This window comes from Callospermophilus lateralis, chromosome X, assembly GCF_048772815.1.
Source record: "Callospermophilus lateralis isolate mCalLat2 chromosome X, mCalLat2.hap1, whole genome shotgun sequence".
Classification (NCBI taxonomy): Eukaryota; Metazoa; Chordata; class Mammalia; order Rodentia; family Sciuridae; genus Callospermophilus; species Callospermophilus lateralis.
Window position 1 is genome coordinate 68,510,999 of NC_135325.1, and position 15,592 is coordinate 68,526,590.

At 35.3% G+C, this 15,592-nt stretch overlaps 1 protein-coding gene across 1 annotated transcript in view; it reads left to right on the forward strand.

The window, feature by feature from the left end:
- The window catches only part of Taf7l (TATA-box binding protein associated factor 7 like), a 40,916-nt gene that overhangs the window by 16,905 nt on the left and 8,419 nt on the right, over positions 1-15,592 (forward strand). The window contains exons 7-12 of the mRNA XM_077106464.1: positions 3,971-4,012; positions 5,172-5,244; positions 5,586-5,696; positions 6,132-6,389; positions 6,585-6,697; positions 7,852-7,918. Of these exons, the coding sequence (XP_076962579.1) occupies positions 3,971-4,012; positions 5,172-5,244; positions 5,586-5,696; positions 6,132-6,389; positions 6,585-6,697; positions 7,852-7,918 (664 nt within the window). The remainder of the gene's footprint in view (positions 1-3,970; positions 4,013-5,171; positions 5,245-5,585; positions 5,697-6,131; positions 6,390-6,584; positions 6,698-7,851; positions 7,919-15,592) is intronic.

Consider the following 15,592-nt stretch of genomic DNA (forward strand, 5'->3'; position numbering starts at 1 on the left):
GCCAAGCTGATCTCCTCTTTTGTTTCCAGTTGTTAAAGAAATAGGTTGCTGCCTCCTTTCTTTATTTGACTTCTTCAAAGCAGGCTTTACAAAGAATTAATGAAAAGTTAATGACAGTGATAGTTGATCAACTTCCTATATCTAATGTGCATTATCGTTGATAGTTTTTGTTGGGAAACCTTATGCTTTTTATCAATAGTTGCCATTCATAATAAGAAAGTGTGTATAATAAAATGGTTATATTTTCCTCAAAAAAAAAAAAAAAGACCTGACCAGAACAGTTGCAGAGGAGGAAAGGTTTATTTGGGACTCACAGTTTCAGAGGTCTTAGTCCATAGAAGGCTGACTCCATTTCTCAGGGCTCAAGGTAAGTCAGAACATCATGGAGGAGGAGTGTGTCAGAGAGAAGCAGCTCACATGGTGATCAGGAAGCAGAAAGACACTCCACTCACCAGATCCAAATATATACCCCAAAGCCACATGCCCAATTTCCCCCTCCTCTAGCCGTACCCTACCACTTTAGTTACTACTTATTTAGTTAATCCCTATCAGGGGATTAATTCCCTAATTGGGTTAAGACTCTCACAACCCAGTCATTTCTCCTGTGAACCTTCTCGTATTGTCTCACATGTGAGCTTTTGGGGGATACCACATCTAAACCATAACATTCCATCCCGAGCCCCCAAAGGCTCATACTTATTTGATGATGCAAAATATATTTAGTCCATTCCCAAGAGTCCCCATGGTCTCAATAGTTCAGAGATTGCTCAATGTTCAAGTCCAAAGTCTTTTCTGAGGCTCAAGACAACTCACATTGTGAGCTCCTGTAAAATTAAAAGCGATTTACAAGTACCCAGTATATAATGGTACAGAGTAAACATTTCCATTTCCAAATTAGGGATATAGAAAGAAAGGATAGGACCAAGGGAAGATGGAAATTCAGCTGGGCAAACAAGTCCTGTAGCTCCATGTCCAGCATCTGGGGCACATGGCATTGTGATGTTCTCTCCAAAAGGCTTTTATAACTCCACCCCTGTGGCCATGTTGGTTACAGTGTAAGTGGCTTTTCTTTGGCTTGTCTCTGCTCAATTCCTGCAGCTTTCCTAGGACAGTATCCCATGTCACTGGCATTTCTTAATCTCGGGGGTCTCCACGGCAGCTTTGGCTTCCTCCTCAAATCTCCATACCTTGCTTTCTCAGAGAGTGCTTGCAGGGACTCAACCCTGCTGCACTTTGCCTGGCTTCCAAGGCCTTCCTTTGAAATCTTGGTGGAAGCCTCCATGACCCCCTAACTCCAGCATCCTGCATTCCTGCAGAACCAGCACCATGTGGTTGACGCCAAGGTCTGCTGCCATCTTGAGTAGTACCAAGCCTCCACGAACCCTAGCTGCAGCAGCCTCTCAGTGTCTGGGTGGCTGAGCATATTGAAAAAGCTTTCCAGGTCCCCTTGTACAGAAGGATTCCTCACTGGTCTCTTCTCAAGAGAATTTTCTCTTTTACTCCCTTGAGCCTGAGAGAGGTGTGGTCTTGCCAGCTCCTGAGATGCCCTAAAACCATCTTTCTAATAGTCTCTAGGCAAAGTCCTTAGCATTTCTTTAGTGTCAGTAATGTCTTTAACAACCGCAACTTTCTTAGCTCCAGTTTTACTCCTGCCTTTCAAGTTCAAGTTTTTCAAATATTTCTGCTCTACTTTCTGCTCCTGAATATCACAATAAATTTGGCTAAAATTTGCCAGCAATATCTATGCCGACATCTGAATGCTATGCTACCTAGACATTTCTTCTACCAGATTAAGAAGTCTATTGCTTGGGGGCTGAGGTTGTGGCTCAGTTGGCAGAGTGCTTGCCCAGCAAGTTTGAGGCACTGGGTTTGAATCTCAGCACCACACATAAATAAAAAATAAAGGTCCACTAACAACTAAAAAAACGTTTGAAAAAGTAAGTCCACTGCTTTTAAAATCATCTCCACAGAAAGTCTCAGGACAGGGGCAAAATGTAGACAACTTCTCAGCCAGAACATAACATGAATGGTATGAATGGCCTCTACTCCAAATTCCAATAGAGTTCTCCTTTTCTGAACCCTCTTGAGCCCTGTCTTCACTGACCACGATCCTATTGGCATTCTGGTCTTCTGAGCTTCCCTATAATAGCCCTGTAAACTCCACTTACAACAATCTAAAGAATTTCCAGCTTGCACTGCCACACATCTCAAAATTCCTCTCACCAATTCCCAAAAGATCAAAAACCACATGGTCAGGCTAGTCACAGCAACAATCCCACTCTCGGTACCAATTTCTGTTTTAGCCAGCTTTTCCACTGCTGTGATTAAAAGACCTGACCAGAACAATTGTAGAGGAGGAAAGCTTTATTTGGGGGCTCACAGTTTCAGAGGTCTTACTCCGTAGAAGGCCAGCTCCATTCCTTGGAGCTCGAGGTAAGGCAGGACATCATGGAGGAAGAGTGTGGCAGAGGAAAGCAGCTTACATGGTGATCAGAAAGCAGAGAGACTCCACTCACTAGATCCAAATGTATACCTAAAGCCACACCCCCAATTCCCACCTCATCCAGCCACACCTTACCACTTCAGTTCCCACTTAGTTAATCCCTGAGGATTAATGCATAATTGGATTAAGACTCTCACAACCCAATCATTTCTCTGTGAACCTTCTTGCATTGTCTCACACATGAGGTTTTGGGAGGGTATACCACATCTAAACCGTAACATTCTGCTTTTGTTCCCCAAAAGCCATAATATCACCATTTTTAAAAATTTAAACATCCTGATAGGGATATAGTGATTTCATTGCAATAATAATTTGTATTTATTTCCCTGATAGCTACAATATTGAACATCTCATGTGTTCATTTTGCACAGATATATACATTTTAGTAAAGCATCTGTTCATGCCTTATGCTCATTTTCTGAAATGACTTTATTGTTGTGTTTGAAGAGTTTTCCTTATATACTGAATACAAGTCTTTGATCATATATGTAGTTTGCCAGTATCTTCTCCTAGACTGTAGCTTGTCTTTTCATCCTCTTTACAGGATCTTTTGAAGGGCAAAAGTTTTAGTTTTGATGAGGTCTAATTTATTAAATTTATTTTCTTTAAGGGATCTTGCATTTTTTGTTAAATCTAAGGAGTCTTTCTTAGCCCAGATCCCAAATACTTTCTCCTTTTTCTTTTCTAAAAGTTTTACACTTTATACTTAAGTCTCCAATCCATTTTTTAGTTAATTTTGTAAAAGTGTAAGGTTTAGTTCCAGGTTCATTTTTTTTTTTTTTTGCTTAAGAATGTTCAATTGATCCAGCACCATTTATTATTCTTCCTTTATTGTATTATTTCCTTCACACCTTTGCCAAAAATCAGTTGGACGTATTTGTGTGTGTTTATTTCTGAGTTCTTTATTCTGTTCAACTGATCCATGTGTCAATCTCTCCAGCATATCTCAAAGCAATGTTTTAAAAATCAGAAAACTTCTCACTTCAGTTTTCTTTGTCAGGATGGTTTAAATCATTCTAGAGCCTATACATTTCTGTATAAATTTTAGAATAAGCTTGTTTGTATCTACAAAAAGCCTAGCTTTGATCAGAATTGCATTAAACTTATAGATCGGTTTGGGGAGAACTGATATCTTTACTCTTGAGTTTTTCAATCCATGTGTTGCCTGGACTTTATACTCTTGTTAGTCAGCAGCATTTATTGAGGGCCTACTAAATGTAAAACTAAGTTCAGAATAGTTGTATGGGGCTGAGGTTGTGGCTCAGCATTAGAGCACTTGCCTAGCATGTGTGAGGTGCTGGGTTCAATCCTCTGCACCACATAAAAATAAATAAATAAAATAAAGGTATTGTGTCCAACTAAACTTAAAAAAATATTTAAAAAAGAATAGTTATAGCGCTCTTGAAGCTTTACTGAAATAGAACAATCATAAAATAACTTCACTGTTTATTATGTTTTATTTCATAGACTGCTGATTTCAAGCAAATTGAAGAAATCACCTTTACTGAGGTAGAAAAATCATAATGTAACATCATCATTTACTTTTAATGTGTTTAAATAGCTCACTAGTTTCAAACAAGTAATATAAATTATAAAGGTTACTTCTGAGCCTTCCTTCTCACTTTTAACACCCACTCCCCACATACATATACTAGATTTGATTTCCTGAATAATGAATTCATTGTTGAATGTCCAGTAATTCCTAAATGAAAAGATACAGTGTGGCCAGTGGCCCTGTATATTCCAGTCTGCTTTTTATCTGATTTTATTTCAAAAGCCACTCCTTTGAAGCCAGGATTCACTCTTACCAACATTTATTTATAATTAATTGCTTATTTCCTCTTGATTTCTATTTGTGGCATGACAAATTAGTTGCTGTGGAGATAATTGTCTAAAGCTGGATTAAAGGGAGAACATGTAGTTAGGATTAAGCTTTTGTAGGAACATCTCTAATAATAAAGATACAGGGAGGTGAAATCTAGGAATTTGGATCTTTAAACCAAATTATTTCTAAATAACTAATAGGTATTATAGTTCTTTGCCAGTAAGAATCAGGGCAAATAAGTAATAACTGAGCCTAAGGATTGTACCTCTGAAGGAAGTCTTTACTATAGAATTGAAGACTGAAAAGTTTAAATGTCTCAAATAATTTGTTTAATTGGGAATAATAAGCTTACTTTACAAAAATATAGACCCTGGCTAAAGATTCTTTCATAAATATCACACTATTTTAAAAATTTATTTATTTTTTATTTATATATGACAGCAGAATGCATTACAATTCTTATTACACATATAGAGCACAATTTATCATATCTCTGGTTGTATACATAGTATATTCACACCAATTCGTGATAAATATCACTATTTAAAATAGAACATTGAAGGGCTGGGGTCGTGGCTCAGTGGTAGAGTGCTTGCCTCTCATGTGTTAGGCATTGGGCTTGATCCTCAGCACCACAAAAATAAATAAATAAAGGTATTGTATCTACAATTAAAATATATATTTTTAAAATAAAAATAAATAAAATAGAACTTTGAGCATCTAGGATGAGCATGTGATGAGCACTAATCATTTGAATTCCTTGGTATATAGGAAAAAAGCAATCCTGCAAAACATAGCTTGTCAAATGAAGCCACTGGTATTCCCTCCTGTACTTTGCTTCAGTACATTGACTCTCCAGATGTGGAGAAAGAAGTGAAGAGACTGCTGTGTTCAGATGCTGAAGCTGTCAGTGCCCGTATCCTTTGTACCAAATATTTTCTGTATAGTCTATTCCACCCCATGTGCATGTGCTGACAAATGTCACTTCCAGTATTTGTGAACCAATTTTGAAGTATATATACAGTACTTGAGATTTTTGAGAAATGTTACTTAATAACTAGGAACAGTAAATACTTGTAATAGAAATTTATTTACTTGTGTAATTTAATATAAGCCACATCTCCACACTAGGAATACAGATACAAATGACTTAAAGTTGGACGAAATTAAATAGCACTTTTAGCAAAGAGCTTCTTCCATTTCAACAGTGCCTTCTCACTTCCCTCTGTTTTTCCCTTGACTGCCTCTTCCTTTCAGGATGGGAAGTCATTGCTGATGATGAAACCAAGGAAATAGAAAGTCAAGGCTGCATTCCAGGCTTTCCAATATCCCCAGGAATGAGTGGCTACAAGCAGGGCCATATCTCAGGTATTTTAGTAAAGACAGAGCTGGAGCTTCAGATAGGTGCAGGCTTTAACTGTATGCCAGATGATTATTCAGAGACTCACAGGCCAGTCATAGAAAAAGGATACCTTTGTCCTTCTTCACTTTTATTGGTTCTCCAGTGCCTTAAGTGTTTTAGAGTAGAATTCTACCTCCCATCCATGCCTGGTATTCAACTTCCTATGGACCCTTAGATTCTCTAAATGTCTTGGTCATGGAATAGATGAATGAATGTTAGTGTTTGTATTTCCTCTCCTTGTTTCATGAAGGGAATAATCTTCCTGCAAGGAAAAAAAAAAACATTTATAAAATCCACTGGTTGCCCAGTGGATTTGAGGGTAAGGAGTATAATTGTATCTGGAGTGAGAGTCATTTGCAAAGCTTCAGTGTTTTCATTCTCCTTTTGTTTAAAACCAATAGAATATGATATGCTTCCGGAGATGTTCAGTGATTCCAGCAGTAATAATCATGATGACGAGGATGAGGATGAGGATGAGGAAGATGAGGAGGAGGAGGAAGAGGAGGAAGAAGAGGATGAAGATGATGAAGATGAAGATGAGGAGGAGGAAGAGGAAGAGGTCGAGGAAGATGATTCTGAAGAGGCTCTAGAAAGGGAGCTACAGGCCAAAATTTTTGAATGTAGCCAGTATGAGACAAAGGAAAGTATAAATTCAATAGGTAAGTTAGAGGAAAAGACAAGGGATGGGATAGAGATGAGTGGCAGTGCTAAAGCCTAAGGCTAAATACACAACAGATGGAAGACCAAATTTGAGAGTCCTTGCTTAGATATCTAGTGGTTTTACTTTACTTGAATCTCAGTCTATTAGTTTAGGCTACATTCAAACATATAAAGTCTCTCTTTACTTCTGTTAGTTGTGGAGATTCAGAAGCACATTCATTACAAGGAGAAAAAGCTCCAGCTGATTCAGAGCAAAGCACAAAGACAAAAGGATCTCATCAGAAAAGTGGAAAACCTGACTCTCAAGGTAAGTTTTTGATGGCTGGTATGAAGAAATCCTGATATCTTACTTTCAAAATCTCTATCTTTGTATTTCCACACATATATTTATACAGTATTTTTATTCATTCATGAACATAAAAAACCTCTTAGAAACCTCCAATAAAAGCCCTGTTTCATTTTACCTACATAATTTTGGTCATCTAATGTAAGCATTTCATAGAGGGTAACAGGTGACTTGACAAAAGAAATGCCAGTATTGAGCATTTACTATGCAATTAGCACATAAAGAGCTTTTATTTATTTTTTTTACATAAAGAGCTTTGTATCATCTCATTTCATCTTCAGAGCTCTGAAATAGATACATTCATCATTCCCATTTTATAATTAAAGAATTGAACCTCAAAGAGGTTTAAGTAACTAAGAATCACAGTAAATGTTAGGGCATAGATTTAACCCTGTTATTTGTACCAAAATGTACTCATTTCAGTGAAAAGAATTAGCTAAATTCATTTTTAAATTTTTCTGATGCATGCTTAAATAAGAACAAATATGTTGCCTTATTTTTATTATTACATGTTTAAGAGCATCAACAAAAGGAAAATGTGTGTTTAGGCAACATTTGCTTCCCTCATGATAGTGAGAGAAATTCTGAAGCATCTGGAGAATTATTTACGAGATTTCATTCCCTGTAGAATGGTAGTCATAGAAAAGGAGCAACTTTACACAAGCTGTACCCACTTTGGGAGTTTTCTTTTAGAATAGCCAAAGATAATAGCTATGAACATATTCTGAAAAATATAGGTATGTGGTATTATTATGGTTATTGTTACTACGAGTGCTATTAGTTAAGATTAGCAATATTCTGCTGTAGTGAGTGGAAATTGAGTAGGAATCCAAAATGGAGGAGAAATTAGCACTAGAATCCAAGACAGCTTCTTTAATAGGTCCCCATTGCTAAATGATTTATGCTAAACTAGAAAAGGCCTGCTGTGTAGAGTGTATAAAATCAAAGAAGATAGCACGTAGTTAGGGAGTAGTTTTTACACACTAATTTCTTGAAAAGGAGTGTATTTTATGTAACTGACAGTTTTCTTATCAAATCATTTAACGAACTGTTTCCCTTGGTTCTATTTTCCTTTGAGACTCAGCAGTAATCATTCCATACAATTTGTTTTCCAGAGTCATCTACACTCTGTGCTGGAGAGGCTTAAGATACAGGAAAAACAAAAAAATGATCAGGTGAGAAGTATGTTTTTAAATTAACCAGAAAACATTTGATACAAAGAACTCCCCACCCTACAACTAATCTTATTTCTGGCTATTACTCTCAAAGGAATAGTGGTGGACAAATCTTCTAATAAGGGTATCAGGATAGATCAAGGTCCTTGTGAAAATTCACTCATTTAACAGTGATGGCCTATGGAATGAAAAAGCATCGGGTTACAATGTTGTTTTCATGGAGCTAACACTCTAGCAGGAAATACTGACAGTAAACAAATGATCATATAAATATAAGGGTAAAAATTGTAAGGAAGTGCTATGAAGGAAAAAAAGTTAGTGGTGCTATTAGAATAAAGAGAATCCTAAATTAAATTGAGGGATCATGATAGACCTCTCTGAGAAAACGATATTTAAGCCTAGACCTGAAGAATAAGTCCAAGCCAAGACTGGGATAAAAAGATTCTTTGGGTGGAATAAATATAAGTTTTCACATTGGGAAACAATTTGGCCTCTCTGAGGACCTATGGAATATTTAAACAAGGAAGAGAGTGGCTTAACATAAAGTTGGAGAAGTGGCAGAAGCTGCAGTGTATGGTCCCTTGCAGGCATGATAAGGATTTTTTTTACATACTCTTCTTCCCCTTTTTCCTCTTCTTCTATTCTACTGGTCCTCCCTTCCATTTTTAAAAATTTGTTGTAAATTAGTTAAACATGACAGTGTACACAAATGGAGCACAATTTCTCATTCCTCTGGCTGTACATGGTGCAGAGTCACACCAGTAGTGTAATCAAATATATATATAGGGTAATAATGTCTGTGTAATCCTACCATACTTCCCATCCCCTTAGCCCCATCCCTACCCTCACTCCCTTCTGCAAGATTCAAAGTAAAGATTCAGACGAAACATTTGGCCTTTGGTTTTGGGAGATTGGCTTATTTCACTTAGCATGATGTTCTCTAGTTTCATCCATTTACCAGCAAATGCCATATCATTTTTCTTTAAGGCTAACTAATATTCCATTATGTATATGTGCCACATTTTCTTTATCCATTCATCTGTTGAAGGGCATCTAGGTTGGTTCCATAGTTTAGCTATTGTGAATTGGGCTGCTATAAACATTGATGTGGCTGCATCACTGTAGTATGCTGAATTTAAAGTTCTTTGGATATAAACCGAGGAGTGGGATAGCTGTGTCAAATGGTGGTTCCATTCCAAATTTTCTGAGGAATCTCCATACTGCTTTCCTAAGTAGTGTGCACCAATTTGTAGTCCCACGAGCAAGGTATGAATGAACCTTTTCCCCCACATCCTTGCCAACATTTATTATTGCTTGTATTCTTTATGATTGCTATTCCAACTAGAGTGAGATGAAATCTTAGAGTAGTTTTGATTTGAATCTCTCTAATTGCTGGAGATGATGAACATTTTGCCATATGTTTGTTGATCAGTTGTATTTCTTCTTCTGTGAAGTGTCTGTTTAGTTCCTTAGCCCATTTATTGATTGGGTTATTTGTTTTTGTGGTGTTAAGATTTTTGAGTTCTTATATATCTTGGAGATTAGTGCTCTATCTGATGTGCATGTGGTAAAGATATTTTCCCATCCTGTAGGCTTTCTCTTCACGTTATTGATTGTTTCCTTTGCTGAGAAGAAGCTTTTTAATTTGAATCAATTCCATTTATTGATTCTTAATTTTACTTCTTGTTCTTTAGAAGTCTTGTAAAGGAAGTCAGGTCCTAAGCTGGCATGATGAAGATTTGGGCCTACTTTTTGTTCTATTAAGTGTAAGGTCTCTGTTTTAGTGCCTAAGTCTTTGATCCACTTTGAGTTGAGTACAGGGTGAGAGAGAGAGACAGGATTAATTTAATTTTGCTACATATGAATTTCCAGTTTTCCCAGCACCATTTGTCGAATAGGCTATCTTTTCTCCAATGTATGATTTTGGCGCCTTTGTCTACTATGAGATAACTGTATTTATGTGGGTTTGTCTCTGTGTCTTCTATTTTGTACCATTGGTCTACATGTTTATTTTGATGCCAATACCATACTGTATTTATTACTATTGCTCAGTAGTATAGTTTAAGGTCTGGTATTGGATGCCTCCTGCATCACTCTTTTACTAAGGATTGCTTTGGCTATTCTGGGTCTCTTATTTTTCCGAATGAATTTCATGATTGCATTTCCTAGTTCTATGAAGAATGTCATTGGGATTTTAATAGGAATTGCATTAAATCTGAATAACAGTTTTGGTAGTATGGCCATTTTGGCAATATTAATTCTGCCTATCAAAGAATATGGGAGATGTTTTCATTTTCTAAGGTTTTTTTAGTTTCTTTCTTTAGTGTTCTGTAGTTTTCATTGTAGACATCTTTCACCTCTTTTGTTAGATTGATTCCCAAGTATTTCTTTCTTTCTTTTTTTTTTTTTTGAGGTTATTGTGAATGGGATAGTTTTCCTAATTTCTCTTGCAGTGAATTAATCACTTATTTATAGAAATACATTTGATTTATAGGTGTTGATTTTACATCATGCTATTTTTTTGAATTCATTTATTAGTTCCAGAAGTTTTCTAGTGGAATTTTGGGATCTTCTAATTATAGAATCATGTCATTGGCAAATAGTGATAGTTTTAGTTCTTCTTTTCCTATTTGTATCCCTCTAATTTCTTTTGTCTTTCTAATCACTCTGGCTAGAGTTTCAAATAGAAGTGGTGAAAGAGGGAATTTTTAGAGGGAATTCTTTAAATTTTTCTCCATTTAGAATGATGATGGCCTTGGGCTTAGCATAGATAGCTTTTGCAATGTTGAGGTATGTTCCTACTATCCCTAGTTTTTAAATTGTTTTGAACATGAAGAGATACTGTATTTTGTCAAATGCTTTTTCTGCATCTATTGAGATAATCATATGATTCTTGGCTTTAAGTCTATTGATATGATGTATTATGTTTATTGATTTCTGTATGTTGAACCAACTTTGCGTCCCTGGGATGAACCCTACTTGATCATGGCGCACTATCTTTTAAATATGTTTTTGTATTAAATTTTCCAGAATTATATTGAGAATTTTTTGTGTCTATATTCACCAGGGATATTGGTCTGAAGCTTTCTTTCCTTGATGTGTCTTTGTCTGGTTTTGTTATTAGGGTGATACTAGCCTCATAGAATGAGTTTGGAAGGGTTCCCTGTTTTTCTATTTCATGGAATAATTTGAGAAGTATTGTTTTTAGTTCTTCTTTGAAGGTCTTGCAGAACTTAGCTGAGAGTCCATATAGTCCTGGGCTTTCCTTGGTTGGTAGGCTTTTGATGGTGTCTTCAATTTCATTGCTTGAAATTGATCTGTTTAAATTTTTTAGGTCCTCCTGATTCAGTTTGGGCAGATCATATGTCTCTAGAAATTTGTTGATGTCTTAGAGATTTATTGCAGTATAAATTTTCAAACTAGTTTCTAATTATCTTCTCTATTCCAATAGTATCTGTAATAATATTTCCTTTTTCATCACAAATATTAGTAATTTGAGTTTTCTCTCTCCTCCTCTTCATTAGCATGGCTAAGGGTTTATCAATTTTATTTATTTTTTCAAAGAAGCAACTTTTCATTGTCAGTTTTTTTCAATTGTTTCTTTTGTTTCAATTTCATTGATTTCAGCTCTGATTTTAATTATTTCCTGTCTTCTGCTTTTGGAGTTGATTTGTTCGTCCTTTTCTAGGACTTTGAGATGTAATGTTAGGTCATTTATTTGTTGACTTTTTATTCTTTTTATGAATGAGCTAAATGCAATGAACTTTCCTCTTAGTACTGCCTTCATGGTGTCCCAGAGATTTTGATATAATGTATTTATGTATTTTGATATGTTCTCTAATAATTTTTTATCTCCTCACTGATGTCTTTTGCTACCCATTGTTCATTCAGTAGCATATTATTTAGTCTTCATGTGGTGGAGTAGCTTCTATTTTTAATTTTCTCATTGATTTCTAATTTCATTCCATTAAGATCTGATAGAATGCAGGGTAGTATCTCTATTTTTTTGTATTTGTGGCATAACATATGGTCTATTTTAGAGAAGGATCCATGTGCTACTGAGAAGAGGTATATTTGCTTGATGATGGATAAAATACTCTGTGTCTGTTAAGTCTAAATCGTTGATTGTATTATTTAGCTCTGTAGTTTCTTTGTTTAGTTTTTGTTTGGAAGATCTATCCAGTGGTGAAAGAGGTGTGTTAAAGTCATAAAGAAGTTTTGATTTGCATTTTCCTGATTCCTAGGGATGTTGAATTTTTTTTTGATATATTCATTGACCATTTGTAGTTCTTCTTTAGAGAAATGTCTCTTTCATTTTTTTCCCCATTTATTGATTGGGTTATTTGGTTTTTGTTTTTTGGAGGTTTTTTTTTTGGTGTTAAGCTTTTTAAGTTCTTTATATTTATTCTGGATAGTATTCCTCAGATGAGTAGCTGGCAAAGATTTTCTCCTATAGGCTTTCTCTTCACACTTTTAAATCATTTTCTTTGCTTTTTAATTTTATGCCATCTCACTTATTGATTCCTATTTTTATTTATTGTAGGGATCTTTTTAAGGAAGTCAGTGCCTATACCAATATGATTTTTTTCTTTTTCTTCTTCTTCTTCGTCGTCTTCTTTTTTTGGTACCAGGGATTGAACCCAGGGGTGCCCCAGCCCTTTTAACATTTTATTTGTAGACAGGGTCCTGCTGAAATGCTTCAGGCCTCATTAAGTAGCTGAGGCTGGTTTTGAACTTGCAACTCTCTTACCTTAGCCTCCTGAGCTGTTGGGATTATAGGTTTGTGCCACTCTGCCCAACTAATATGATGGATTTTTGACCCTGTGTTTTCTTCTAGCAGCTGCAAGGTTTTTGATCTAATTCCTAAGTCTCTGATCCATTTTAATTGGGCATATTTAGCAGGTAAATGATAGGGATCTAGTTTAATTCTTTTATATATGTATATTCAGTTCCTAACACCATTTGTTATAAGGCTACCTTTTTTCCAATATATATTTTTGACATACATGTTAAGTATTAGATGACTGTAAGCATGTGGATTTGTCTCTATGTTCTATTCCTTTGGTGTTCATTTCTATTTTGATGCCAATATCATGCTTATTTTGTTACTATAGCTCTGTAGTATGATTTGAGATCAGGTATTGTGATGCCTCCTGCTTTACTCTTCTTACTCAGGATTGCTTTGGCTATTCTGGGTCTCTTATTCTTCCAAATGAATTTTAGGACTGTTTTTTTCTAGTTCTATGAAGAGTATCATTGGTATTTAGATGGTGATTCATGCATATTGCTTTTGGCAGTATGGCCATTTTGACAATGATAATTCTGCATATCCAAGAACATGGGAGGTTTCATATTCTAAAGTCTTCTTCAGTTTTTTTCTTCAGTGTTCTATAATTGACATTGGAGAGATCATTCACCTCTTTAGTTAGATTAATCCCCAAATATTTTTTAAGTTGTTTCAGATTGGATAAATTTCCTGATTTATTTCTCAATAGAATCACTGTTGGAATATAGGAAAGCTATTGAATTATGAATGTTGATCTTGTATCCTGCTACTTTGCTGAATTTATCAGCTCTAGAAGTCTTCTGGTGGAGTTTTTTTTTTTTTTGAGGGGGGGTCTTCTATATGTAAGATCATGTCAACAGCAAACAGAGATAATGTAAGTTCTTCTTTTCCTATTTGTATCCATTTAATCTCCTTCTCTTGCCTGATTGCTCTGACTAGTTTTAAGAACTATAGTGAATAGAAGTGGTAAGAGTAAACATTCTTGTCTTGTTCCTGATTTTAGAGGAAATGTTTTCATTTTTTTCTCCATTCAGTTTGATGTTGGCTTGGGTTTGTCGTATACAGCTTTTATAATGTCAAAGTAAGCTCCTTCTATCTCTATTTTCTCCTGTGTTTGCAACATGATTGGGTGCTGGATTTTTATCAAAGGCCTTTTGTGCATCTATTGAGATGACCATATGATTCTCGTCCTTAATTCTATTTATGTGGTTAATTACATTTATTGATTTGTGCATGTTTAACCAACATGTTTATCCTTGGGATGAAACCCACTTGATCATGTTGTATATTATCTTCTTGATATCTTTTGAATGCTTATTTTATTTTATTAATGATTTTTGCATCTGTGTTCATCAGGGATATTGGTCTGTAGTTTTCTTTCCTTGTATCTTTGTCTGGCTTTTGTATCAGGGTTATACTGGCTTCATAGAATGTATTTGGGAGTGTTCTCTGTCAGTTTCATGGAATAATTTGAGAAAGACTGGTATTAGTTCTTCTTTAAAGACCTGGTAGAATTCAGCTGAAAGCCATCTGGTTCTGGGCTTTTCTTTGTTGGAAAGCATTTAATTGCTGTTTCAGGTTTATTACTTAATATTGGTCTGTTCAGATTTTTCTCTCTTCCTGTTCAACTTGTCGAGCTCATATGTATTTAGAAATTTGACAGTGTCTTCTAGATTTTTCAGTTTATGGGAATATAAATTTTCAAAATAGTTTCTAATAATCCCATGGGTTTCAGAAATGTCTGTGGTTATATCTCCTTTTTCATCTCTAATTATTTAGAATTTGGTTCTCTCTCTTTTGGTTAGTTTGGCTAAGGATTCATCAATCTTCTTTATCTTTTCAAAGAACCAACTCTTTGTTGCATTGATCCTGTGTATTGATTTTTTACTCTCAATTTCACTAATTTTGGCTCTGATCTTAATTATTTCCTGTCTTCTACTGGTTTTGTAATTAGTTTGCTAATTTTCTTCTAAGGCCTTGAGGTGGAGCATAAACTTATTTATTTGGGATATATTTTTTAATTTGGCACTCAATGCTATAGATTTTCCTCTTGGAACTGTTTTATACTGTCCCAGAGATTTTGGTGTCTCTGCTTTCATTTGTTTCTAAGAATTTCTTGATTTCTTCTCTCATTTCTTCTATAATCCATTCCTCATTTTAAAGAGTATTGTTCAATCTCTGTTGTGTTTATGTGGTTTTTATTATTTTTCTTGCTGTTGATTTCTAGTTTCATTCCATTATGATCTCATAGGATAATATTAGTTTTTGTATTTACTAAGACTTGTATTGTGACCAAGAATAAGGCTTTGGAAAATGTCCCATGAGCTGCTGAGAAGAAAATAAATTCAGTTGTTTTAGAGTGAAATATTCTATAGATATTTATTCGGTTCATTTGATTTTTAGTATTATAAATAATAATTTATATTATTTGGAATATATATGATTGGAAATCACCCAGTATTTTTTTTTTTTTTTTTTGGTACCAGGGATTGAATTCAGGGGCACTTATTTACTGAACCACATCCCCAGCCCTTTTTTGTATCTTATTTAGAGACAAGGTTTCACTGAGTTGCTTAGGGCCTCACTAAATTGCTGAGGCTGGCTTTGAACTCTCAATCCTCCTGCCTCAGCCTCCTGAGCCTCTGGATTTCAGGTTTGTGCCACTGTTCCTGGTACCAAATATTATTGTATTGGGGCACATCTGGGATTGAATGTCAAGAAGTGGGTTTTTAAATGTAATTTGGTTCACTGACATTGGACATATATATTTGCTGTTGCTACATCTTCTTGTTCATTGTTTCCTTTACCAGTATGTATTGGCTTTCTTTGTCTCTTCTGATTAATTTTTGCTTGACATCTGTTTGGTCAGATATGAGAATAGTAAATCCTGCTTGT